Below are 27,109 nucleotides of genomic sequence, written 5' to 3'. Positions count from 1 at the left end.
ATAAAACATCACGGCAGGGTGCAGAAGTAAGAGAAGAGAAATCTTTTGACATTTTCTCCATAACATGCCCAGGGCTCTGAACAGACAGATGGAACAAGAGGGCTCTCCATGTCTAACTTCACATTTAGCTCAAGATTAATGAGAGGCTTGCCCCATTTGGGATTTATTTGTGGAAGCAAAGATGGAATGCTCCTTCTCACCATCATCGCCATGCCCCCCTTCTTGAGTTTTAAAAGGAGAAGGGAGAGAGGAGAAATACCATTACATGTGGCCAAATTGAGGGAAGTGATACAGGCAGTAAATAGGCTCATAGAAATGGATCTAATTTCCATTGCAAAATTGTTCAAGCTTTTCAAGTTGCACATATGAATATTATCACCATTATTTAGAAAAATACCTCAAAATCAGAAAGTAAATCCTTAACCACATAATCTTAGAACTGAATAATGCAGGAAAAAAACTAACTTCTGTAAATGAATTTCCCATTGCTTCTACGCGATCAGTAGCATTTCCATTTCTATGCTGAACACAACTACCCACCTACCCAGACTTTTTTATCTCTAGCTGTGCCCCAGTTATCTTGGCCTCTGTTTAATTTAATCAATATGACAGCATCTAATTTGTCAGTGGTCAATTATTTATTTATTATTTATTTAAATTTTTTTAGAGACAGGGTCTTCTTTGTCATCCAGGCTGGAGTGCAGTAGCATGATCATAGCTCACTGCAGCCTCCATCTCCCTGGCTCAAGCAATCTTCCCACCTCAACCTCCTGAATAGCTAGGACTACAGGCGTGTGCCACCATGTCCAGCTAATTTTTTTTCCATAAATTTTTCATAGAGATGAGATCTTGCCATGTTGCCCAGGCTTGTCTCAAACTGCTGCTTCACACCTCAGCCTTCCAAGTGCTGGGATTACAGATATAAGCCACCATGTCCGGTCAGTGGTATATAATTTAGTTTGTGAAATATCAAAGCTTTCCTTTCATCCTGACATAATCAAAAGAACTGGTCATGAACTTAGTACTTTCACTCTCTAGCTTTGTGATTTCAGTCAAGAGACTGAAACTCACTGAGCCTCAGTTGTCCAACCAATGTAAGGGTGAGACATAGTGGTAATGATACCTGTCTGAGCTATCACACAGGCATGTGGTATGGATCAAATATGGCAAAGCATATACCAGTGCTTTGCAAACTGTATAATGTTATGCTACCTTAGATATTATTATTATTATTAATTGCTGTCATTATTATTTTTATTATTTCTTCTCACTTTTCTGCTTGTTTGTATTTTCTTTTATTATGTAATGTTGATTTGCCCCTCCAAAGAAGGGCAAACAAAGATAAAAAGGAAAAAAAATCTAACTCATATTCATCAATTCAAGGTTTCATCTGGGATTTCTCTCCCCTATCCCCATCCCACACCCTGCATGACATTATGTACCTCTCTGGAATTTTCAAGCTTAATTAGAATTACAGAAATTCTATCTCTCCTAGCTATGTTTAACCTTTGCAGCAACTACTGTGTTTTCTATCATTATAATTTTTGAAACAATTAAAATTGATGTGAATGTATTAATTAATTCACAATGGTAACTCTATTTGTTTAGAAGGAAATAAAGTGTATGTTCCACATTCTGTTTAAAATGGTTCATGGTAAGCTTTGAGCAGGGGCAATGCAAAGAAAGAAATTCTAAAACCTCCTGTGAATCATATTCTTTGTCTAAATATTCTATCTTCTGGGCCTTTAAGCAGTGGCAAAAAACAACTTTTATTATTTTCATTGTATTCTGGGCATGCTTTAGTTCACCCTAGTTGTTTCTATTAGAATGTACCTCCTTCTCTACATGCAAAGAACACTATATGCCTTAAGCAACTAAAAAAAAAAAAAAAAAAGAAAGAATTCAGGCTAGTTATGTAGGCATGAAATCATTACATTTAAGAGATCCTTACAAACACCAGAGTTATCTTTACACATTTCTGATTCCCAAAATGAAATGAAAAATTAGATGAACAGTAAGCCATTTTGAAAAAGTAAGAGTAACTCTTCATATTATTTTCATGATAACCTCCTACTGGTACTTCTGTTGAAACAAGAAAACATGGTTGATCTAAGTCATAATTGTTATTGTTTTATCCCCTCATCACCTTTTCTCATGCCTAGCACAATGTCTTTATGTGTTGTAGGCACACAATAAATGTTGTTTTGTATGATCCTTAAGCATAATAGACAGGGAATTGGTCCCCGAACCCTTTATACTTCTATTTTCTATTCACTTATGGGTCCTTTCTTTCTGGTTTAAAATCTTCCTTGCTTTTCATATAATGACTTATCTTTTATCATATTATCTTAATAGCTAAATAAATCATTCATGGGATATAGGCAATATTTCCTCACATTCAATTTTTTTAAAAAATTAATAGAACACAGAAAAAAATATTTTGGTTGCCCATGACATGTTTTGAAGTTTTTAAGGATATGTCATATTTTAGGGCTAAATCCTACTGGCTTCCCCTGGAATAAGGAGTGGATTTCTGGTAGATGCCAGGAATGCAACCCGAATTTTCATCTGCTCTAAGAATTATACCATGCAACTTCCTTTCACATAGAAAAATACATCTTTTAGACTATAAAGAGGAAAAGTACACTTTTCTTTTCTCTGTTAATGTCTTAGGGTGCCACTTCACAGTTGGAATTCACTCAATTGCTATTTGCCACCTACCCAAGGTAGCCTGATAGTTTTTGAGCTTCCCTCTGTTTGCTACCCACATTTCTGCCAAGTAAAACCATCTGCTCTGGTTGGACAGTATCTAAATCCTATTCTGTTAGTACCAGAAACATAAAAGTTATTTTGCCTAGGTAAAGGAAAGATAGTAATTTTATTCATTCTATCTACTTAAATCAGCATCTGTATGCTTTCCCAAATTAGCAAAAACAAATATCCAAATGGCTGGAATAACAGTCTGGGAATATGAGATTTCAGAGAAGTTGCTGACTTGCTGAGTAACAGCAGCTTCAGTGAGCAGACTCAGAAGGGTTCCATTTGCTTTTATTTAGCAAGGCAATGACCCATCCATGGGAACAGCCACTTGACATCCCACAGAGTGCACCTATTGCTGAAGCAGCAATAATGGACACCCTTAGCTGAATGCACTTGCTGGTGTCTGGATAATTTGTCCCTTTTCTGAACTAGAACACTCACTTAGGTTCTGGGGTGATCGTGAACATTTAATACATATAGAAAAATTTCAATTTAATATACTTTGATTTTAGGTAGACTAAGGGACTCTCGGTTTGCAGATATCCACGCTACACATGTGTCACCAGCAGAGAACTTTCACCACTGGGTGGTATATAAATGAGCTACGTAACATTTCTTTGTCCCATGGCTACCATGTTTAAGTTATTTAGAGCCATCTAATTCAAATTAACCCTCCTTTTTGATGGTAGCAACTGTCTGGATGAGTCTCTAGGGACTGTTTTGTTGTAAATCTGACTTCCTGGGACAGTGCTTGGGGCTCATAAGGCCACTTGAGAATGTAATAATGTCGGACTCAAAGGCCCAAAAGAGTATGCTTTACCCAGCTTACACCTTTAGCCAGCATAGGAAAATGCTGGCTACATCTTGGAGGACTACATAACTGAAGCTTCAAGCACTAACTTTTACTTATTTGTGCAGTTCAGAAACTGCTCCTGTCTGATGAAAAGAGGATTAAAGGGAGATGACTTTTTCTTGACCGTACATTGTCTTAATACGTCATTTTTATTAGCTTCCTGCTCCAATTTCCCTGAGTTTACTACATTAACACACACGGTACCTAGCATTGCATTGTTTTGTGCATACATTTTATCTTTTCTTCTAAATAGTTCGCATATTATCTCTCTTACCTTGAGTTATTTGGATCATCACTTAATGCATGCATGAATGTAGCATTAGTAATCTCTCCTGGCAGAGAAATTTGAGTAACTGATACTTATAATGAGTTTTTTCTACCCTCAGCTTCACCTGACACTCAAAGAAGCTATAGTTTCTGTATTTTTTCTACTTTCCCATGAAATTTGTGTCTAAATGAAATCATGTTCCGGTAAAATGTGATTCAAATGCCGACCCCACAGGCCGATGTTTCTTGCTTTGCAAATGGATCCTAATAGAAGTGGGAACTAGTGCTAGTGGAAAAGATATTCTCACTGCCAGTTGTATTCTACTACAAGGTCTAAGGCTTCAGAGACTCCAATGAAAGCTACAAATCACCTGGCAATATCTGTTTACAAGGACAACAAATTAAAGAAGACCAATTTTTTATGGAGACATGACGAAGTATGTAAAATTGTGACAGTTTTATTTGGGCCACTTTTTCTTGGAAAAAGGAGTCAGCTAGGTTTCTAAAAAATTTGGTGAAAATTATTTCACTCATGGTATATATTCTTGCATTTTTGTGTCACTTTTTATTGGAGATATAAGGTGTCTAGACATCTATTAAATGGCTCAACATACTGGCATAGCTCTCCATAATAGTAAATAAAAGCTCAATACATATCTTTGGGGTAATTTATTGTTAATACCACAATTAATGATTCATTATAAAGTATAGCAATTACCTACACCTTTTGGCAATCATGGAGTCTGCAAAAATATAACTAGAATGCCATTAGCCACAGAAATGCATAGGCTATTTTGCCATGTAATCCTAGGAGAGCTCAAGCCAACACTTCTTTATTAGCTAGTTTTAGTATGTAATAAATAATAGGTACATGTGTCAGACCTCTTATTGCTTTGTAGATAGACCAAGTTCAAATGCATTATCTTATTTGACCCTAATGTCAATCCCGTAATATTGCCTAATGCCAGCCTTGTGCCTCCAATTGCTAGGTGAGGAAACTAAAGCATTTAAATAATTTGTTATAGTTTGGTCATTTATTCACTCAAAATTGGTTAAGCGCCTACAAAGTGCCTGATGACGGAGATTCAAAAGCAAATGTCAGAGAATATTCTGCTGCATTGTGAGCTAGTGGCTGGGCAGGATCACAAATCCCCTGGTTCTCAATCTAGTACACTGTGCTACATTTTCCAGTCCTGTCATCCATCCTGGAAACTCCCACGCCATGCAGCAAAACATGCTTTAGTGGCATTTTCAGAAACAAAATGCCAGGTTAGATGGATGTTTGATGTTTCACTAGATGGCATTTATGTGTTGCATTGTGTATTTTTATTCTCTTTATTGAATCCTGGGAGTATGATTATTAAAGACAGCAAGTGCTGCTCAAGAAACTTTATGTAGATTTCTGAACCCAGTTCTTACATAGACACACCATATTCTTTCATAGCCTGTGACATATGCAAATAAACAGGGCTTAAGCTTTTCCTGCTGTACCAAAGAAAAGTTAAAAATTAGGGAGTTGATGGTGTTTCTTTAAGACCCCACCATCACCACATACACAGTAGTGTATACACCTTGCCCCATCTTTGAATGAACAATAACTAATGAGACTAATTTGTTGCTAATTTGTACCATTAGAAATGGCACTTTGAATTGAGTACAAATAATAACCGCTAATTATTTGAGGTTAGGGAAATGAGCCAACTGACTACTTTTCTCTCCTACTCTGGAACTGATTAGTTTCCTTCTGATGGTTGTTCAGTTAGGAACCAAGGATAAAGGCATTAAAACATTCACAGCTGGAATTAAATGGCTTTGTGGATCTAAGGTTGTTTTAAAGCAACCAAACTGACAGATACAAAACCAATGCTTAACATGCAACAAAGCTAGCATGTGGAAGCCAAAGGAATATCTAGGCAGAGATGACAACAGTTTACCTCTGTGGAAAGTCCCCTCTTCAAATTTTCTCCTTATTATGGCTAATCCTTACTTTGCAAAAATTAGGATTCTTTGATTTAAGCAATATAAATTGACTGGCTAGTCTGATGTATAAAGCAGGTGGTCCATTGGAAGAATATGAAATAACAGAGAATTGCTGGAAAACAGAAAAACTGTACTTCAGCAAGTACACAAGCCCCGTATCTCTGGATATCCAAATAATAGCCTCAAGTAATTAGTGGCAAAAACTAGTGAAGAATAATAGTTCTTTTAGGTGGTTACCCTTTCATGACGTGTACTAACCATTGCTGCTAAACAAATCACTTCGAAATCAGGAGCATAAAATAATAGTTATTCTTTATTTTGCACAAGTGGGGAAGTCAGCTGATTTAGGCTGAATTTCTTGAGGTGACTATTCTCCTAGGGTGTCCAGATTTGACAAGTAAAAATAAAGGATGCCCAGTTAAATTTGGATTTGGGATAAACAATAAATAATTTTTCTTATAAATGTGTCTCATGCAATATTTGGAACACATTTATACTAAAAAAGCATTTGTTGTTTGTCAAAAATTTATATTTAACTGGGTACACTATTTTATCTGACGATTCTGTCTGGCATCTCCCATCCTTCTCCTGGGATGAAGAGGCTCAGCTGAGCATGTTCTTCTCGTGGCAATGGCAGAGGCATAAGCACAAGTGAATTCAATGGTGCCAGCACTTTTCAAAACTATGCTTGTGTTCCAGATGCTGACATCCTGTTGGCAAAAGCAAGTAACATGGCCCAGGGATGAAAAAGTATGTCACCCTCTGTAGGAGGGCATGGATGTGGCAAAGGATGGGGATAGAGGGAGGAGTACAGATTTGAGGCCATTAACACAGTCTGCCAACAAGAGATTAAGTCAGTTTCATCTTCTTTTGAATCATTCCTCATAGAAACCAAGTTCCAAGGGGGGGATGTCTGAATGGTCCAGCTTAGGTCTTGTACCCACTCCTTGTCCAAGAATTGGTCACTTGATTAAGAGTCCCAACAAACCAATAGCTGTGGGTGAGCAATGGTTTTTCCAAAGGAAAACCAGGATGTCTTACCAGAAGAAAGAGGCATGGATTCTGGGCAAGTAAATCATATATGTCTATTCCACTTATGTCCCTGACTTTGACTCCATTTCCACTTTTTGGCATATATAAGAAATGTTAGTCTTATACAAAAAGAAGAAGGGATGATTTGTGAACCTAGAGAACTGTACAAAGAACTCTGGACAGTCAACTCTGGGTCTGTAAGAGTCAGGGCAGACCCTGGAGATCTGGTAGAGGGTGGATAAAGGAACTACAAAGACAATAAGGAGGGACAGAAAAACAGGTGGCAGAGCCAGACTGACTGTGTCATGATCTTACTTAAGGCTGCCCCATTGCACAGCTGAGGGAGTCTATATTATCAGGTGCACCTAGATTTTGGTATTTCAGAAATCACCATTAAATTTTTACTAAATGGAAAAAAGATATGTAGGCCCAATGCAATGACTCATGCCTGTAATCTTGGCAATTTGAGAGGTCAGGGTAGAAGAATCGCTTGAACCCAGGAGTTTGAGGATGCAGTGAACTATGATCACACCAATGCACGCAGAAAAACAAAAGAAAGAAATGTGTATTTTTTTAATGCAGAATTTATGTGCATTTCAATAAAGAATATTACCCATTTAATAATTCAAATTTTAAAATTAACACATAATAGTGTGGTATCCAAAAAATTAATGATGTATTTTAAAAATATTTTGGTTGAATTAGTTAGCATGGTAAGTAAGGTCTATGTTTACATGTTTCCCAGAAATACTGGGCTGGCCAGGTTGGTAGCACTTTATAGGGTGATTCTGAAAACCAAAAGAGTGTATGCACTTTACATCATTCAACAAATGGTATTGTGGACATTGGCTAAAAAATTATAGGGAGGAAAAAACTCTGATTATTTCTCATACTAGAAATAAATTCCATATGATTTAAAGAATTCAATATTAAAAAATGAAGCAATTAAAATAAAAAGAAGAAATTGAGATAAGTATTTAACTGTTCTTATGTTGGAAAAGCATTATTTATGCACAAAAGCAATGGAAGAAATAACAAAAGAGCGATCAATAGATACAACAACAAGGAAGCTTTAAACTTCAGCAAAACAAAAATAATCATAAACAAAAGTAAGAGCCAAAGAATAAATTGTAAATATTACTACATGACAACAAAAGGTCAATTCCTTACAATATAAGTAGCTCTCATTAATCAGTAAGAAAAACAAAATAATCCAGACAAATGTCGTTATCACTGAAACTGAATAGATTGAAAACATTGAATAAATGGTTCATGGCATTATATATAGGAAAATATAATAAATCACACTAATATTCTGTAAATAAGAATTGTTAAGGGATTGTCTAGAAAGAAAAAAAAAACACTACACAGAGTACTACGATGTTCCAAGAATTCAGCATAAATCAATATTACAGTGATTTTGAAAAATAAAAAACTTACATTTGCTGATTCAAATAAGAGTATTATGTTAAACAGTACTTTCTAGGCAGTCATTCCTACTGAGAATTAAACTAAAGAAAAAATATCATCTCTACCACTTTTGCAGAAGTGAATACGATCTAAAGGAAGAGTAAAGTTTGTGAAACATACAAATTGTAGGTTTTGGTTCTAGCTGTATTATTCATTAGCTATGTGATATTTACCCATTTTTGTCTCCTTTGCTCGCATGTGGGAAATGGTACTAGTAGTATTAATAATGATAATAATAATAATAATACATTTTACTTCCCAGGATTTTTATAAAGATTTTATAGGGTAATAGAATAAAATTTTTGAATTGCCACCTGATGTTATTGGTGATTATCTAAACTTAATTCTGTGGAGGGCTATGGGAAACTAGGAAAGAAATACTAAACTCTTACACTAAGAAAGGTATATCTATACCTATCTATCTATTTCTCCCTCCTCACAGAAAAAGAAACAAAGACATTAAAACTCAGAAAAGCCTGTAGTTGAAGAAGTTAGACACCAAGTTCTTCTTGGTTCCTATGTTCCTGAAATATACAGACACTCCTCTGCCTCATGGTTAATGTTTTTTATTAAGGGTCAAATAAGTTGATAGTGAAATAGATGACTAAAGCGGTAGCTAAATAAATATTGATAAGAGCTCTATTTTACTGGTTCAAAATGAAAACTTATTGCTTTCTGACAAAAATTCTGTGAGATACCTTTCTTGAGTGAAGTAAAGAGTTGGGAAAAACTAAGTGAATTTTTTTCAAGCACTTTTTGAGCACCTACTATGTTCTAAGTACCATGCTCTGTAAGATTCAGCGGTTTAGAAAACACTGTGCGTCTTACAGTTTAGTGAAAGGCACAGGTAAGTAACCTAGCTGTCATGATTCAGTGCTGTGAGGGTGAGACACAGGGCATTTCACCCAATATGGCCTCCTGAGTGGGGCATGAGGTGAGAACACAGCACGGCATTTCACCCAATATGGCCTCCGGAGTGGGGCATGAGGTGAGAACACAGCAGGGCATTTCACCCAATATGGCCTCCGGAGTGGGGCATGAGGTGAGAACACAGCAGGGCATTTCACCCAATATGGCCTCCGGAGTGGGGCATGAGGTGAGAACACAGCAGGGCATTTCACCCAATATGGCCTCCGGAGTGGGGCATGAGGTGAGAACACAGCAGGGCATTTCACCCAGTGTGGATCCAGGAGCAGAGTGGGAGGCAGGATGGGGAATGACAGGAAGGTCTTTCACAAACAAGTAAGAAGACAAGCTGATGAGCTGAAATTTGAAAGGGGAAAGAGGGTAATTGCATGAAGAGTTGAAAGAAGAATATTTCATGTAGGAAGAAATATAATGTCAAATGCCGGAGTGTGAGGAGAGCACATTTCAGAAGCCAAAATTTGCCTGATCCCACCAGATGATGCAATGCAAGTGGAGTAGGAAATGAGGCTGGAGAGATAAGCAGGGCCAATCATGAATGACCTATTAAACTGTATTTAAAAGTTTGGATTTTATCTTGAGGACAATGAGATTAATCAAGAGATATTATATTCACATTTGCAATTTAGGGGAAAAAAAACCTGATTGTAGTGTGGTGAATGTGTGTGGCGGTGAGCATGAAGAGAGGAAGGCTAGAGGCAAAGAAACCTTTTTTTTTTTTTTTTTTGAGATGGAGTCTCACTCTGTCACCCAGGCTGGAGTGCAGTGGCGTGATCTTGGCTCACTGCAAGCTCCGCATCCTGGGTTCACACCATTCTCCTGCCTCAGCCTCCCGAGTAGCTGGGACTACAGGTTCCCACCACCACGCCCACCTGATTTTTTTTTTTTTTTAATATTTTTAGTAGAGATGGGGTTTCACCGTGTTAGCCAGGATGGTCTCGATCTCCTGACCTTGTGATCCACCTGCCTTGGCCTCCCAAAGTGCTGGGATTACAGGCGTGAGCCACCACACCTGGCCGAAACCATTTTTAATATTTTCTCATTTCAGTAATTTAGGCCCTCCCAGAAAGAACTGTTGATGTCTGAAACAAGGTTAGTGGGAGTAGGGACTGGGAGTAAAGAATGAATCTGATATGTGTATATATATATAGAGAGAGAGACACACACATATGTATATATACACATATATATGTATATATACATCACATTTATATAAAATTGATCCTGCATACATGACATAAACCACAGAACATGGGGATCAATTTTTTATGAGTGTGGTGAAGGGGAGAGAGCAGTCAAGGGAGATGCTTTGCTTTTTTTGCTTAAGACAATTCTGCCTGATGATACTGTTAAATAAGATAATAAAACACAAGTGTTTTGTGGGAATGAAGGTAATGACTTTAGTCCTGAGTTCGTTGAAACTTGGGTGTCTGTGAGGCAAACAGTAGGGATACAGAATAGTCCATTGGAATGTAGGTATAACAATCATGAAAAATATCTGGGCTGCAGATGGTGATTGCTTTAGCTTCTGAATCTAGAAAATAGGTAAGATCCTTCGATGAATGTATAGATTGAGATGAAGACAGAGGTAAGTGATCAAACTCTTAAATACAGATAGTTAAGGAAAGGACAAGATAAGCTTAAGAGTTAATCTGAGAAGGCTGACTACAAGGATAAGAGGAAAAACAAGTTTGGTGTCCTAGAAACCAAGGGAAATAAAAAATAACAACTGAAAGGAGCATCGACAGAGCCAAATACTTCAGAGGAAAACAAGATAACAGAAATTGTCCATAGACCTAGAAACAATATGATAATTGGTGAGCTTCCTGACGGTAATTTCATTTGAGGTTAAGGAGAGAGTCCAGATTGCACTGAAGGTTGAGGTGTGGATGGGAGATGACGACGTGGTGCAGAACAATTCCTTCAAGAGATTTGGAAAGAGAGATTGAAAGTAAATAAGATGGGAAAAAAATAAAAATAAAAAAGGGACACATGTTCTCAGGATCTCCTGAAAGCTATGTCACAGGAAAAAAGAAAAAAAAAGAAGTTAATAAGAGTTTAGGGAGAAATTTCTTTTGAAAGCAAAAAAGACTGCATCATATGTACATGCTTATGGGAAGAAGCTAGTACAAAATAAAGTAGGAAAACAAATGATGCAGTAAGACCCATTGAAAGTGATCCAGAGGTACATGGGATACACTGATACAACGTGGTTACATTCCTAACTATTCAGCACAAACACTTGCTGTATCTCCAGTCTCTGAGACTCGGTACCTGAATAGATTGTCCTTAATTAGGAGATGCAGTGTGGTTTGGTGGCCAGAACATAGCCCTGCAGTCAGTTATTCTAGATTTTATTCCCAACTTTTTCAGTACTTGTCTATGTGAAATTGAACAAGTGGCTTAACTGGTGTTGACATGTAAATACAAAGTCTTTGCTGTATCTCCTTTTATTTTAAAAAAGAGAGAGAGAGAGAGATTGTGAGTCAATTGTACCACAGGTAGTAATTCTCTGGGATTTTTTTTAGTTGTGGATTTTTTTTCTGTTTTATAAATTTGCATGGTTTTATATTAGGGATATAGAGCCATTTTTATCAGAACATATCTATATTTCTTCTTACACTGTGTCCTGCATTGCAATTCACATGTAACTACAACTTTAGTAATGCGGACTCTTAGAATTACTATATAGCTTTCTATGATAGGTTTTGGATTGTTGAGGATGGCACCTAGTATGTCCACATTATGTTCTGAAACACTATCATTGATTTATAGTTCATTGCAGTTGTTTTGAAGATGTTCAGAGCACTAGCCTACTCATCTGGGAATTAGTAACTGTGAACTCGAAATAATGGAATAATTGGACATTCAGGAGCTCTGAATTCTAAGTCCAGCCATAGTTCTTGGTGGGCTCATCCTTAACAAGCCATCATTTTTCTCTGTGTCTGATATTATTCCCTGTAAAATGTATATGATCTTTCAGGTTTTCACTGCAAAAGTGTGTGAGAACATATTGCAAGACAGTGTGTGAATATGAGAAAATGACCGTTAACCCCAATAGCTAAAAGGAGGATTAGGAACTCTGTAAATAGAGATTGCTAAATATTTGGAATCAACTACAGTCTGCTGCCATTGGGTTTGACTGGTAATGACCGGTCCCCTACCCAGAGGCCCTACAAGAGTGGAATGCTGAGGTGGAGAGAGTCCTCATCCTGCTTCCTCCTTGTGACACTCTGAACCAGTCAGTTGCCCAAGTACCATCAGTGTCTCCTAATGAAGATTTGCAGGGATCGTTTGGCTGTCAGGTGCTTGCTTCTGCAAGCAGAAAATGTTCCTGTTTTATTCGTCACTACACAGAGTCCCTAATGGGCAGTAAGAATGAGAAAAAAGATACCATTCATTATTGAACTCCTTCATGCTCTTTTGTCCTCCTCCTTCCCCCAGATACATACTTTCTCAGGGACAGCCTAAACAAGTGAGTAAAAAAGAAGAAATTCACAGTCAAACTATAAACCCTGCTATTTGTAATCAGTGCATAACCTCTGTGATGAAATTTGTGAGTTATTCACTCCCCATTTAAGCCTACTGACGTGTGATCTAACGTTGCCACCCTGAACACTAATGAAGGAAGTCAGACGGCAGTACAGCTTGCCCTTGGGGACTCATTTCTCACATCACCAAAAACTAATTTCTGTTGTTTTCAGCCATCTGGTAGCCTGGGTTGTGAAGATGACGTTTCATTCAAGTAGTGCTTATGAGCAAAGGCCCAGAATTGGCTGGGATTCAAGCTCATTTTCTGCCCGTCATCTAGCTCCCTCTATGCCTCAGTTTCCTACCCATAAATAAAAACTTCATAGCATGTCATTTCTTTATTATAAGAAGTTATTGAAGTAATATTTGTTAAATACTCTATGTTGGGTTTTAGGTATAATAAATGTTTAATTAAAGCTAGCTATTAATTACATTGTTAGTAGTAGTGTTGTTGGAAGTACTAGAAGTAATAGTATTTTTGAATGTCTACCTGTCTGTGACATAGGCCTTATTAATTCACGTTTTAAGTTCTAAGATACTTCATGCAGCCTGTTATACACAAAGATGATATTTAAATGCTTTCTATTGTGGTGATTAATCCATGTTCATTATGTTGCTAGATTATAAGTAACCAGGTATTGCCACATCTTAATAATACAGTAATGTAATCTTATGCTAAATAGCATTGTTTTTCTTTTGCTGGTACTTGGAGAAGACATTGGATTGTATTTATTTATATATACATAAGAAAATAAATTTAAATAACAATGATAATATTAATTTGCATAAATGTGCATGCTGTCTAATATCTAAATAAGGTCCATTCTATTATTTTTAAAAGCTAAGATATTTTCATCATACTACTTTGTGTATTTCCTACAGCACTCAAATGGCCACTGTGAAGGGTGTTCTTACCTTATAGTAGTGCTTTAGGACAACTTATGGATTTGGTAAGCAGATGACAAGCATGGGTCTTAAAAGCACCCTACTTCTTAACACAGAAATTCAAATTCAGTTATAAAACCTTGAATTTGCCACTTCCAGTTGTGTGGCTACAAGCCTAATCTTACTGACATGGTTACATATTCCATTTCCTTTTGTTTTCACAGTGCCACCAAAGATCTCCAACATCTCCTCGGATGTCACTGTGAATGAGGGCAGCAACGTGACTCTGGTCTGCATGGCCAATGGCCGTCCTGAACCTGTTATCACCTGGAGACACCTTACACCAACTGGTAAGCAATGCTCCAGGTTCCAATATGCCACATACTGTTTAAAATCTGCTCATGCTCCTGAAATTCTGTTGAATCAGAAATTTCAATTCAGTTCAGAATTAGAATTGAAATTCTGTTGAATCAGAAGGGCATGCATGTACCTTGTTATTAAAATACTAACAGAATGGCAACATAGGTCTTATTTAGGGTCCTCATGGTCTTTGCTAATGTGTTAATCTCTATAAAGTTTACAATCATTGTACTGAATATATATGTAGATCTATCTATCTATCTATCTATCAAGAGATCTATCTATCTGTAAAATTTCAGTTTCAATAGAACAGCCCCCCCGCAATGCAACAAATACAGAAGCTTTAAATGGCTTGATATTATATGTAAAATACATGCCAGTTTGGTGATTGAGCGTCTTGGGGCAATATTTTGTCTGAATTAATTTTACATAGTTGTTTGTATGTTTGTTTGCTTTGCTTTGCTTTTAACTACAGTTTTCTAACTTGTAGCACCTTGTGAAGAAATCTATCAAGAAAATACAGAATTGTTTCTGACTTTTATTGTCTTGCCCTTGGCATCTGGTTCTGTGCATCAGACATGGACTAAACTGCATGAACTCATTATGAGTCCCAGCTATTGATACTAATTCAGTCAAAATCAGAAACTCATTTCCCAGGAATGTCTTCAACATCCTTTCTTTCCCCTTCTCACCACCATCGCCATAAAAAGGTTCCCAGGCCTCCTGCTTTTTGAACTTTATTTAAATGTTTGAGCAAATTATTTAAGATTAGGTATATACATACTCCTCTACCAATTACATTTTCTGGTATGCAAAACCATGTCTTATCAAATAACACAGTCTTTATAGAATGTAGCCTTCTATTTAAATCTTCCAGAAAGATAGGCAATAGGTCAATTATTCTTATAAAATATTATTGATTTTGTAGAGAACCCACAAATTTAACTAATTTATATCTCACAGTCACTTAAAATTTTCTCATATAAGTAACTAGAGATTTGTTACAACATATTCATTTTAAAATGAACACCATAAAAATATTATGCAAGACTAGATGTACAACAGGAGCTAAACTGAGACATTTCTAAAAGACCAGGATAGTGTTTGGTTATAATGTCTTTAAAACTATCTGTATTTTGTGGTGTGAAATAATGGGTCCCCTGTTTGATGTTAGATCCCAAATTAATTTCTCAAGTAAAATTTGGACCAACCTATAGAATGGTTTTATATTTAGGCAGGTATTCTTACTAAAGGCCTCTATTTTCTTGAGAAAGTGTCAATCAAAACCCATCCTTATTAACACAGGCAATTTCTCATTTATTGATAATATATACATGAGACACTTATTTGGGAGAGCAATCTTAAACTCATTGACTCGCATACTTATTTTAGACCTCATATGGAAAAAAAATATGTATAAAGGATTGTCTCGAGTATGAACGTGCAGATATTATATCTTTCCCTTGGAATGAATTAAACCTTCAGAGCACGTTCTACTTGGATGGCATTGTGTTGGCTCCAATCCCATGCCACCTACCCCTGTCCCAAGTAGCACTGCTTTTACTGAATAGCAATTTGGTATATAAGCTATTGGCTCATATTTAAGGATGTTATAAAAGACACCTTCTAAAATCATTGTATTTACCGTAATGTTGTAATTCAGAGATTGTTAATTGTTTTACATAGTTTTCCTTTGAAAAGACCATTTGAGGAAATTTGTTTTGTTTTTCAATATCTCTACTTTCGTTTTTCCTAAGCAATTGTTTGCTTTTTAAGAAAGGATCCAGTGAATTTTCATAAGTGATTGTTTGTCCTTTATTGTTTGACTGTTAGTAAACTTAGAGCCAAATTTATGGACCATCTGTAAAAATATATAAATTATTATACATAAATTACACATTAAAAATTGATTATAAACAAGCTATGTAGAAGTTTATGGGATCAAGTCCATTTCAGATCACACTTGTGCTATCATCTTGTTTTCTTACCATTATTTTATTTTATTTTATTTTATTTTGAGATGGAGTCTCGCTCTGTTGCCCAGGCTGGAGTGCAGTGGCACACGTCAGCTCACTGCAAGCTCTGTCTCCCAGGTTCACGCCATTCTTCTGCCTCAGCCTCCGGAGTAGCTGGGACTACAGGCGCCCGCCACCACACCCGGCTAATTTTTTGTATTTTTAGTAGAGACGGGGTTTCACCGTGTTAGCCAGGATGGTCTTGATCTCCCGACCTCGTGATCCGCCCCCCTTGGCCTTCCAAAGTGCTGAGATTACAGGCGTGAGCCACCGCGCCCAGCCGTTTTCTTACCAATATTTTTATTTTGTCTCACCTTTTCTAATTAACTTAAATGTCTATGTAAAGATACTATTTCTAATTTCTTACTCTTATATGGAACAAGGTGGTAGATAAAAGAAAGAAAATTGGAGTTAGAAAGAAAGAAAGATTCTATTCAAGTTATAATCAAGTAATGAACTACATTAATAGAAAGACACTTTCTTTTGGCACAATATTGACTAGCAAATGGGCTTTTCAAGAAAAATTTGCTATGGCTGAACTGAACTTAAAGATAGATTCCTTTTTATCCCTTGAATTTATAAAACTTCTGATGTGGAACCAGAGTTTCAGCACCTTTCCCACCTTGTCTAGGAGTTTGGGTAGTCATAACTAACTCTCATAAACTTTCCCATGATAATGAACATGTGATTTGACCCTGTAGTAGCTTGTTTTTCTATGATGTTTCAAGTCAACAAAAGACCAGAGGACAAGCCATGTCTTCAAGAGTAAAGGCTGTATTTACATAAACTCAGAGAACCCTGGAGGCTTCAATATCAACCAGGAAAACAGATACACTCACAGGGATTCTCAATAGTCAATAACAGAGGTCAGCAAACCACAGCCTCTGTATCAAATTTAGTCTGCTCCATTTATGTACTGCCTGCAAGCGAAGAATAGTTTTTCAATTGTTAAATGGGAAAAAATCAAAATAATTTTATTTCTTTGACATGCAAAAATATGTCTGTATCTATATATATATACAATTCAAATTTCAGTGTACATACATAAAGTTTTATTGCAACCCAGCCATGCTCATTCATTTACAAATTCTCTATGGTTGCTTTTGTTCTAAAACAGCGTCACTGAATAATTGCAATAAAGATCACTTGGCCCACAAATGTAAAATATTTTCTATTAGGCCCTTTACAGAAAAGTTTATAGATGCCTGCTCAAGGCCATGGCTTGGGACATAGGACAAGGATTTGCTGCACTCATCCATGGCCAAGCGGGGCTTTGGGGATATACCCCACCAAGCTCCTTCAGACATCTCAAAGGTAACAACTTTATTCTTCTACAATCTTCTATCTAGGCCCACTTTGTAGGTCAGATTCTATTCTGGCACACACAAAACTAGCTTTCTATTGCGTTTACAGACTTGAGGGCAGACTACTATTCTCCCTTACATTCCCACACCTCCTCTTTCATTTCTTTCACATCTGACCTAAATAACCAACTGATCATAATCATATTCCTGGTGACAGGAGAGAGAACTTTCCTTTGCTATTTTATAAAGGAAACTAGGATTTTTGTTTGTTTGTTTTCATGGTTTTTAAAATTTTCTTTCAAAATATGGAAACAGTAGGTGATTCTTTTCAGCCTGTAATGTGAAGTCTTTCTTGGAAATTATAAACAAGCTATGTGAAAGAGACCCAAAGAAGAGACTCTGCTCCCTGTGTGACAGCAAAGCTGCCTGCAACCCGTGGCCATGTGAAAGAAAGAAAAAAAAAAAAAACGGCTAGCTTTGTTCAATTATTAATTGTGCCTTCAACGGTACAGAGTGTGACTGTCTTGCAAAGGAAATATACCTGTAATTAGCTCGACCCCACAGAGACATTGAGCCCTGGATAGGGGAAGATTCTATGCAGGGTTCACAATACCTGATTATCTGTCATTTGATGACATGAGAGAAAGAAAAGAAAGAAATATGCATGGTATATTTTTATGAGGAGAATATTTATTACCTCTTAATTTAGTTTAAAAAAATTTGGTAAGGCCACTTTGTTTCTTTCTTTTTGCATCTGAAATTTCCTTTTCAAGTACACTGCAAGTGCTTTTAAAAAGGTAAATTAGAAGAATGGTGAATTTTTCATACATACAAAATAAAAAACACCTGAATTAGATGAAGTTGAAGACATTTATGCATTCTCTGCGTGACTTCTTATAGTTCTGATTTCTTAATTTTTCTCCCTTCTTCAGTTATATAGTTCAAAATGATGTGTCACACATGTAGTTATTAAATGTGACCTATTTTCTCCCTTAATTAAGTTAGACTTTCATAATCCTGTGACTCCCAGAGGGCAATTGCACTGTAACGTGTATTTTCTATGGAGTGTTTGATCTTCCTTCTGTGAGCAATGCTGCTCCCATCTTCATTTAACTTTGTTTCTAAATCTTTCTTCTCACATTTATGAGGAAGTCCCTTTCTCAAATGTGCATCATGTGTTGTCAGGATTGCTCAGGGTCACAGAAAGAGTTTCTATGCATTTCATTTCTGCAAAGGTTTTCACAACCTCCGCAGCTTTCTATCACTGAAAAACTCAAAAGGCACACTGAGGATTTAACCCTTTAGGCTGAGAACAACCCAAGAGATACTGTGTAATTTTCTTTTTCAGCCACAAACCAGATCTCACTTTAAAAATATTTTGCAATTTGTTGGAGTGAGTGGGAAAATATTGTGCCTGGAGAAGCTAAGAGGAGTCCAAAGAGTGTGAAATCCCATTTTCTCATTGGACATTGAGTTTTAACCACTTGATCTGAGATTCCCCTTTCAATTCATTTCCAAGTCTGAATCCTTGACGGATGGTACTTTTTAATTCTGTTGATGCTATTACTCCCATTTGTTTTACTTCTAATTGTAACTCACCCAATATGACCAGCCTAGACTCTGACCTCATGGGTTTGAGAGGAATATATAATGTTAAACTGAACTCAATTATTTAAGTTGCATTATAGAAGTACCTGTGGCAAGTAACATCCGGTCCTTCAAGTTAGTATGTTAGGATTAGTATGATTTCATATTTAACACAAAGAACACATTATCTACAGTTTAAGTTTCAGGAAATTATTTCTCTGGGGCTTTCTTATGTGGACCTTCCAGAAGATTCAGTGAGTCAAACTTGGTGGCATATGCATGTGGAATAGTCAAAGGTATGCATTTTGCAGGTAAAGGCTGTTGACCATGCAGTAACATTCAAAAGAGAATAATGACTCAATTTATTCTATTAATTGCTTTCATTTATCTCTTGCATTTTTTATTTTTAAATATTTTCATTTTTTTCTTTTAAAAGAGGAGAAAGTAGATGAAGAACAATCTTATGTTTTATTTTCAGTGTCTTAGTTGTATATTGGTTTTAAAATATGTCATCCATCAGTACAGAATTATACACAGATTAATCTTGACCTCCATCTCACAATTTGTTCATTTGGCAAGAATTATTTACAGTGTTCACTCTGTAAACAGACATAAGAAAGAATGAGACAGACATGGTCCTTGCACAAATTAAGCTTATAGTTCAATAAGTAAGCAAAGCATTAAACTAATACACACACTTCTTGACTTAGGATGGGCTTATCCAGATATAACCCCATCCTAAATTGGTGCACATGCTAAATGCATATGACTTTCACACCATCGTAAAGTCAAAAAATTGTAAGTCAAACCACCATAAGTCAGGACATCTGTAATTGCATGAATAGCCCCAAAATTAGATTCATTATGAGGAAAAATTATGGCATTCAATGAGACCATAAAACAGGGCCATGTAGCAAAATCTGCAAGACCAGCAAAGCTCACCTGAGAAGTACTATGCTGAAACCTCAAGAATGAATTGGACATAGCCAAGAAAATAGTGGAAGAAAGAGTATCCCAGGTATAAAAAATAACATATATAATAGCCTAGAATGATAATGCATTTAAGAATCCAGGCAAGTATCCGTATGTGAAATCATGATGTAGGGGTTTTGTTATGCTACTTTTCTTTTAATGTTTAAATCTCTTTTTTTAATCACACTTTTTTTTTTTACTTTTTAATATATCCATTTCCTTCTTCCAAAAGTACAAAAATAAATTTTAAAATGTTTGCTATATTTTATTTTCAGTGCCTTACTTGTATATTGATATTATCTATACCAATGTATAAACTACTATATATACTGTAGTAAATAACAGTGTATGTACTACATTATACACACACACACTCACAGAGAAAGTTATATACTTTCCCAGTATAGTCTCAGTATATCAGTAGCAGGTATATAGACAGCTGTTTGTGTGTATAAAATATCTTAAATTTAGATTTGAAACATATTTTCCCAATACAGATGGCTCCCTAATGGCCTAATCAAGTAAATACAAATTCTTTTTTAGTAACTTTATTATTAAAACAAATGGATCATTTAGAAAATGACTACAAAATTTAACCACATGATTACTGGCCTCCACAACCCAAACTTTAAAAATCCTGGAGATGCTCACAGTAACTGACATGGTCAGCCTTTAAGTCACTGAGAAGATCTGCACAACCTAATGTGCTGGCTATTCTTGCAAGTGTTGGACAAATGCCCTAGCATCACCCTACAACCCCACTCCTACCCTACACACATGTGTCATCAGATTCCCAGAGCACTCTGCCTGAAGAGAAGTGAATCAGCCTAGATGTGTTCTTGGGGAACTAGTTTGGATGTCAATGCTCCAAGACATGGTGGAACCTTGGGTGGGGAGAGGCAATAACTTAATCAGAAACTTTGTACATGGCCTAGTAAAACAGAAATACAGAGTCCACATCTCTCAGCATCTCACTTCTTCAAATACTTTTTGCCACGATTCCAAGTAGTCTGTGTTTAAAATACATTGAAAAATAGAATACGTATCATATATTATCTTGAAAATTAAAATAATATGTAGGCAAAGTTCTTGGTGCAGGGTTAGCTATTCTTGATATTATTATTATTATTTATTGTAATTATATTTAACTATATATTAGCTGCCCATAGTGATCATTTTGGGTGAGGTTAATAATTTGACTAAAAACCACCTCAGTCTCTTCTTTATTCAGGTCTATCCTTCATTCCAGCACGATAACCATGGGGATTTTAAAAGAGCTAACATCCAAGTTAGCCTTAATATTTTATATCTTACATTACATTTCATCCCAATGTACCCGCTTAAGGTCTGTTTTTCAAAAGGCCATGACAACGACAGTCTCTTGTTTGTTAGAGGGAGAAGTTCTGACATGGCTTATTCATATATCCATTCTCACCTGAGAAGATAGTTTTCCCACAGTCTGGTTATATAACAGTAAATATTTTATTAACTGTAGCTATATAGAACCTATAATGGTGAATTACAACCCTTGTTATTTTTCTCAAAACTGGTGTTTCAAGAGATGATTATACTATCACACACACAAAAATGACCTGCAATGTTCAAGACTGAGCCATTGAACAGCAACAGAGAGGAGTTACACAGAAAAATAAACAAGCAAACAAATAAGCAAATAAACAAATACTACATTATAGTTTCTTCAGGAGCATATTTAAAAATCAAAGTGACCATGGAGTTGTTGAAATGAGCAGATACTTGCACAATAAAATTCATCACAGTAAGTGCAGGTAGATTTATTTGGGAGTTAACCAAGCCACTAAGCAACAGGATGCAAAAGGATTCACACTGTGTTGAAATGGCATATCTATACAGGAAAAAGTCTCATTTGGTTGTACAGCTCCTGTGGACTGTCCACAATGGACTTTCCAATGTTGTCTATGGATGTCAGCTAAGATCTATTCCAATATCCCTCATGAGATGACAGGGTAGGTCTGATTTAGATCCTTGCCAAGGGGGACAATCTCAGGTCTCATGAATCAAGATATGTACCCAGGGTTGTCAGAAGCAAAGGGGCCAGAGGACAAGTTCCAAGAGATGTTCAGGGAAGGAAATAAAAATTGTCTGAGTCAGAAAGGTAAGAATGATCCTGGCCTCTTTTTCTTCCTTTGCCCCAGCAATGATTAATTTCACACATTATCTTGAGTATTTTCCTTGGTAACTACTAATTCATTCACTTTCCTTATTGTCATTGTCACAATGTAGTTCAGCCAATATTTCCTCTCACCTGCCTTTCATCAGTTTTCCAACTGGACCCTTTCTACTATTTCTAAGTATGGAAATGGTCAGGTTAATTTTTTTTGCTTAATTTTCCTATTTCCCGGCACTTTTGGAATAAAGTTCAAACTACTTAGCATGACATTAAATCCCTAATTCAAGTGATTATCCTATCCCTGGAACACTCTTGAAATTATACTCCTTTTATATTTCAAGAGTGTACTTTATTCACTTGCTTTTTGGCCTTCACAATTCTGGCTTTCTACTTGATACATGATTGCTTATCCCACTCGTACCGTCATTTTACCAGTATAACTTATTCTTGCAAGACCTTCAAGATGACACTTCCTCCAGGAAGGTACATCGTAAAATTAATAAAACTGCATTTTAACTATGTGCTCATTCATTCTTCCCCTAGTTTATAAGATCTATAAAAATGCAAAAACTGGCCGGGTGCAGTGGCTCACGCCTGTAATCAAAAATTAGCCGGGCGTGGTGGCATGCGCCTGTGGTCCCAGCTACTCAGGAGGCTGAGGCAAGAGGATGGCGTGAACCCAGGAGGTGGAGCGTGCAGTGAGCCGAGATCATGCCACTGCACTCTAGCCTGGGCAACAGAGTGAGACTCTGTCTCAAAAAAAAAAAAAAAAAAAGAAAAGAAAGAAAAAAAGCATAAACTATGCCTTATTCATGTGTATATTTTCAAGATATTAATTGGCATATTACAGGTGTTCAATCAATCAACTAAGTTATTGAATTAAGGATTTCATTCTAAAAAAAATAGAAATATTAGTGGGAAATAACCTAACACATCATGAAGTATAAACTAAATACATACTGATAATAAACCATGAGTGAACAGAAAGCAAATTACAAATGATACAATAGAATTATAGAACTTAAGCCTATCCAACTAATAGTTTCAGTAGTTTATTGCCAAGAAGATTCTGGACATTTCAGGAAAGTTCTCTGTCTAGGTCCAATTCAGATTCTTCTTGCCTTGAGTTTCTCTGATGTGCTGACCTGCTTCCATCCCACTTGCATCATTTTCCAATGTTCTATGGCGAATCCTCCCAAATCTCAACATTCTTGTAGCTGGCCCTTTCATAGTCTTTTATCACCCATTTATTATCAGCAATTGTTCTTTTCCTCTCAGCAGTTATCACACTCAGTAATTGTTTTAAACATTTGTTTACTTTTTTACTGTCTATTTTCCTCATGAAAGCAGCCACCTGCATGTCCTTAGTTCCCATTGTAGTGCCTGGCAGAGACTAAGTGTTCAATAAATATTTGCTGAAGGAATAAATGAATTACTTGTTCTAGGGAAAAGTCAGACTCTGTTGCAACCTGCTTAAAGCTTACACTTAAAGAACAGAGTCTTCATAAACTATAGTTTTACAGTACCATATAATGTACATCTTTAAAATATAGGACATTGCTTTTCCTGAAAACACTGTGAAATGTCGGGCTGGGTACAGTGGCTCATGCCTGTAATCCCAGCACTTTGGGAGGCCAAGGTGGGTGGATCACTTGAGGTCAGGAGTTCGAGACCAGGCTGGCCAACGTGGTGAAACCCCATCTCTACTAAAAGTACAAAAATTAGCTCGGTGTGGTGGCATGTGCCTATAGTCCCAGCTACTTGGGAGGCTGAGGCAAGAAAATCGCTTAAACCTGGGAGGTGGAGGTTCCAGTGAGCCAAGATTGTACCACTGCACTCCAACCTGGGTGGCAGAGTGAGACTCCATCTCAAAACAACAACAACAAAACAAAACACTGTGAAATGTCTATTGCAAATTTCTTATCTGGGAAAGGATTTTTTTTCTTTATGTATGTGGTGACAGGGATCTCAACACTATCACTCCAATGATCTTGTGCTATAGTGGGGGTGAGGGTGTGGTAGGGAAGGGTTCAGTCCCACTCTGACAGTTAATAAGTTGAGTCAAACAGAAGAAGGAGCCCCCGTTACAAGAGCTGGAAGTTTTATAATACTTCCTGTAATTTACTATAAAACCCTTCTGGTGGTGGCCACCTGTGGCCTAAATTTTGTGGCCACTATTAGATGGCCGCTGGATTTACAAATTTGGCTGATCATCGGAATTACCCAGAGTAGAAGCAAAGGTATTGAACAATACAAATTCCTTAGCTAATCTTACACTTAAATTATCTCTTTTGGTGAATTTTAGGATTCTGTAGAAGTAAAGCCTCTCAGGGAGTTAGATTACAAGCCAGGTGAACAGAATGATGACACTATAATTACAGGGGGATTGCCAAGATGCTTGGAAGGACTTCTCTTACAACGGTGCTAGGAAATGATCTGAAGAATCTTATTAAAACGTGGATTTTGATTCAGTGGGTCTGGGTGGGGCCTGAAATTCTGCTTTTCTGACAAGCACTCAGGTAATGTGAGCACTGCTGCTCTATGGGCCACAGTTTGAGCATCATCCAGGATCTTCAGAACAAAATAGTTTGGAAGATTGTGGGATACATAAGTAGTCTAGCACAGAGAAACACCTAGGTAAGTTCCACAATGTGTGTAGTACCCACCAAATATTGTTACAATGTTTTATATTTTCAATTTTTCTGTTTCAGCCTAGAGATTGAGAGGTGGTTCAGAGAATGAAAATAATAATAGTTTTGAGAAATAAGGTTGTTCCTTGGCTACAAGGTTGGACTCTGACCATCAGAATTGGCATCACTGTGGAAATATAGAATATTGCTCCTGGAAGAAGTAGTAGAAGAAACAAGGAACTGCAGAATATTGGGTCCCATCACTGACCCACTGGATGAAAATCTGCATTTCCTCAAGATCCCCAGGTGGTCAGTAAATTTTGAAAAGCCCTGGGCTACAGGTAGAGAAAGCTGCTGTTCTTAGTCTTCGAAGTATAGCAATTCGGGACCTTTCCCCACGTTCCTACCAATTGGGTAACACTAAAGTTCATCCCCACCTCCTTTCCCTTCAAATGCATTTTTACCATGAAAAGAGAAAAAAAAAGTGTCGGTGGGGAGTGGGGGTGGGGTTATAATACTTTGTCGTTGAATACTTATCACTGGAAAGAACAGCATCTAATGCTGTACCTGCTACATCAGATGCTGCTACTAAATATTGGAGGAAAAATGTTGCCTAGTGTACAAAGAGATGCAGTCTGAATGACAGTAGCTACTTTTCTCATCATCTTTTATAATAGCTTTATCTGCAAAATGTAGACAATAATATGTGCCTTGCCTGCTTCAGACTGTTGCTTTCAGGGATCAAATGAGATAATGAATATGAAAGTAGTTTGAAAAATGTATGGCTCTCTACAAATGTAAAGAATTGAGAGGAAGAATAATTTGATAGAAAGAATACAGACTTTGGAGTCAGAAAGCCCTGCTGTCCATAATTTACTTTTATAGGGGTTTGGGTAAGTTCTTTAAACCCTCTACTTTCCATCTGTAAAACATGAATAATAGAATGCCTGCTCACCTATCATAAACCTTGTATTGCCTAAAGTGAAATAATCCATACGGAAGTGATTTATTAATGAAAAAGCATTATTCAAGTGTTTGTTGTTGTTATTGTCTTAAGTTCCACAGAACAAAATAAAGACTTAAATTACAATCATTTTGGTTAGATAGTAGAAAGAACTAACTTCAAGACTGGAAAGCACTCCACTTGACTAAATAAGTAATAAAACCAGAGTTTCTGGATAGTCCAAAACATTGGTTCTTAGAGTATAACTCCTAAACCAGCAGCATCTGCATCACCTAGAAACTTGTTAGAAATGCAAGTTATCAGACTCCACACCAGACCTACATGAATCAGAAACTCTAGGTGTGGGGCCCAAAAATATAGCTTAACATGCCCTTCAGGTGATTCTGATGCAAAGTAAACTTTGAGAACCCCTGCACTAGAGAAAACACTTCTGTTTGAGATAGTCAGGGTTGTGTACTGTTTCTACCAAGCACAAATATAGGAGCATTTGAGATTCTTCCTGTGCAATAATAAGAAATCAACAGGAAATGTTTCAGTGACTGTGTGTGTGTGTGTTTATTAAAATATCTTGATATATATGCACTATCACGTTTGTTTGGTTAGAATTTCTGTCACTTTAGATGAAGAGGTTTAGAAGTAACAACTGCGCAGAAATTCCCACTTTGTCTTTTTCTATCTACATTCTAATGATGTTTGAGTCTAACATATCACTTAAAATGTGCACACATTTCTGAAATCCTCATCATTCTCTTGGCATATTCATTTGCAAGTCTCCCAGTACACTGAGGCTGCAATTCAGTCTAATAAAAAAGAGAAACCTCAATAGGTAATTCAAATGGGGTCTTGCTGCCCATAAAAGACATGCCAATAAAATTACCCCATGTCACTTAAGAAACTTTGTGAGAAGCAAACTCCTTGGCAAAAAAAAAAAAAAAAATACCTTGTCATTTCCTTTATGTGTCAGCTGCCTTCGTTTCATTTCATGCATCAAGTCAGAAATTTTTCTCAAGTTGGTCAACTCAAAAGCCCATGAGGCTCTGTGAAGTCACAAGATTGCGGCTTTGTCTGCAGTTGACTGGAGTGTTAAAATCTGATGAAGGGAAGAGAAAAAGAAAACAAAAACTTTAATAATTCAGTTGGCAAATATCAATGCAAATCAGATCTAACTCTTTAAGGTATTCTAGTAATAAAAACTAAAATGTCAGTCTTTGAATGATATCAGTCTTTTTTTCTTTAATTTTTTGGGCCTGATAGCTGAGTCTTTATGCTGTTTGGGCTGCGGAAGACAGATCCAGATCAGGGGATGAGAGATTTGAAAAGCAGATGGGAAAATAGTCACAGAAATTTAGTCTTCATAGAACAATCCAGGAGACATTTTATATTTTTCAAAAAATAGGAAAATTGCTTCAAATTGCACCAAATTATA

At 36.6% G+C, this 27,109-nt stretch overlaps 1 protein-coding gene across 2 annotated transcripts in view; it reads left to right on the top strand.

Moving 5' to 3' along the window:
- LSAMP (limbic system associated membrane protein) overlaps window positions 1-27,109 on the top strand; it is a 651,156-nt gene that overhangs the window by 420,066 nt on the left and 203,981 nt on the right. For both annotated transcript variants that reach the window (XM_054481231.2, XM_054481230.2), the window contains exon 3: window positions 13,927-14,052. In XM_054481231.2, coding sequence (XP_054337206.1) covers window positions 13,927-14,052 — 126 coding nt within the window. The remainder of the gene's footprint in view (window positions 1-13,926; window positions 14,053-27,109) is intronic.

This window comes from Pongo pygmaeus, chromosome 2 (genome assembly GCF_028885625.2).
Source record: "Pongo pygmaeus isolate AG05252 chromosome 2, NHGRI_mPonPyg2-v2.0_pri, whole genome shotgun sequence".
NCBI classification, from domain to species: Eukaryota; Metazoa; Chordata; class Mammalia; order Primates; family Hominidae; genus Pongo; species Pongo pygmaeus.
The sequence above is the reverse complement of the archived record's forward strand: the minus strand, read 5'-3'. Positions and strand labels throughout refer to the sequence as shown.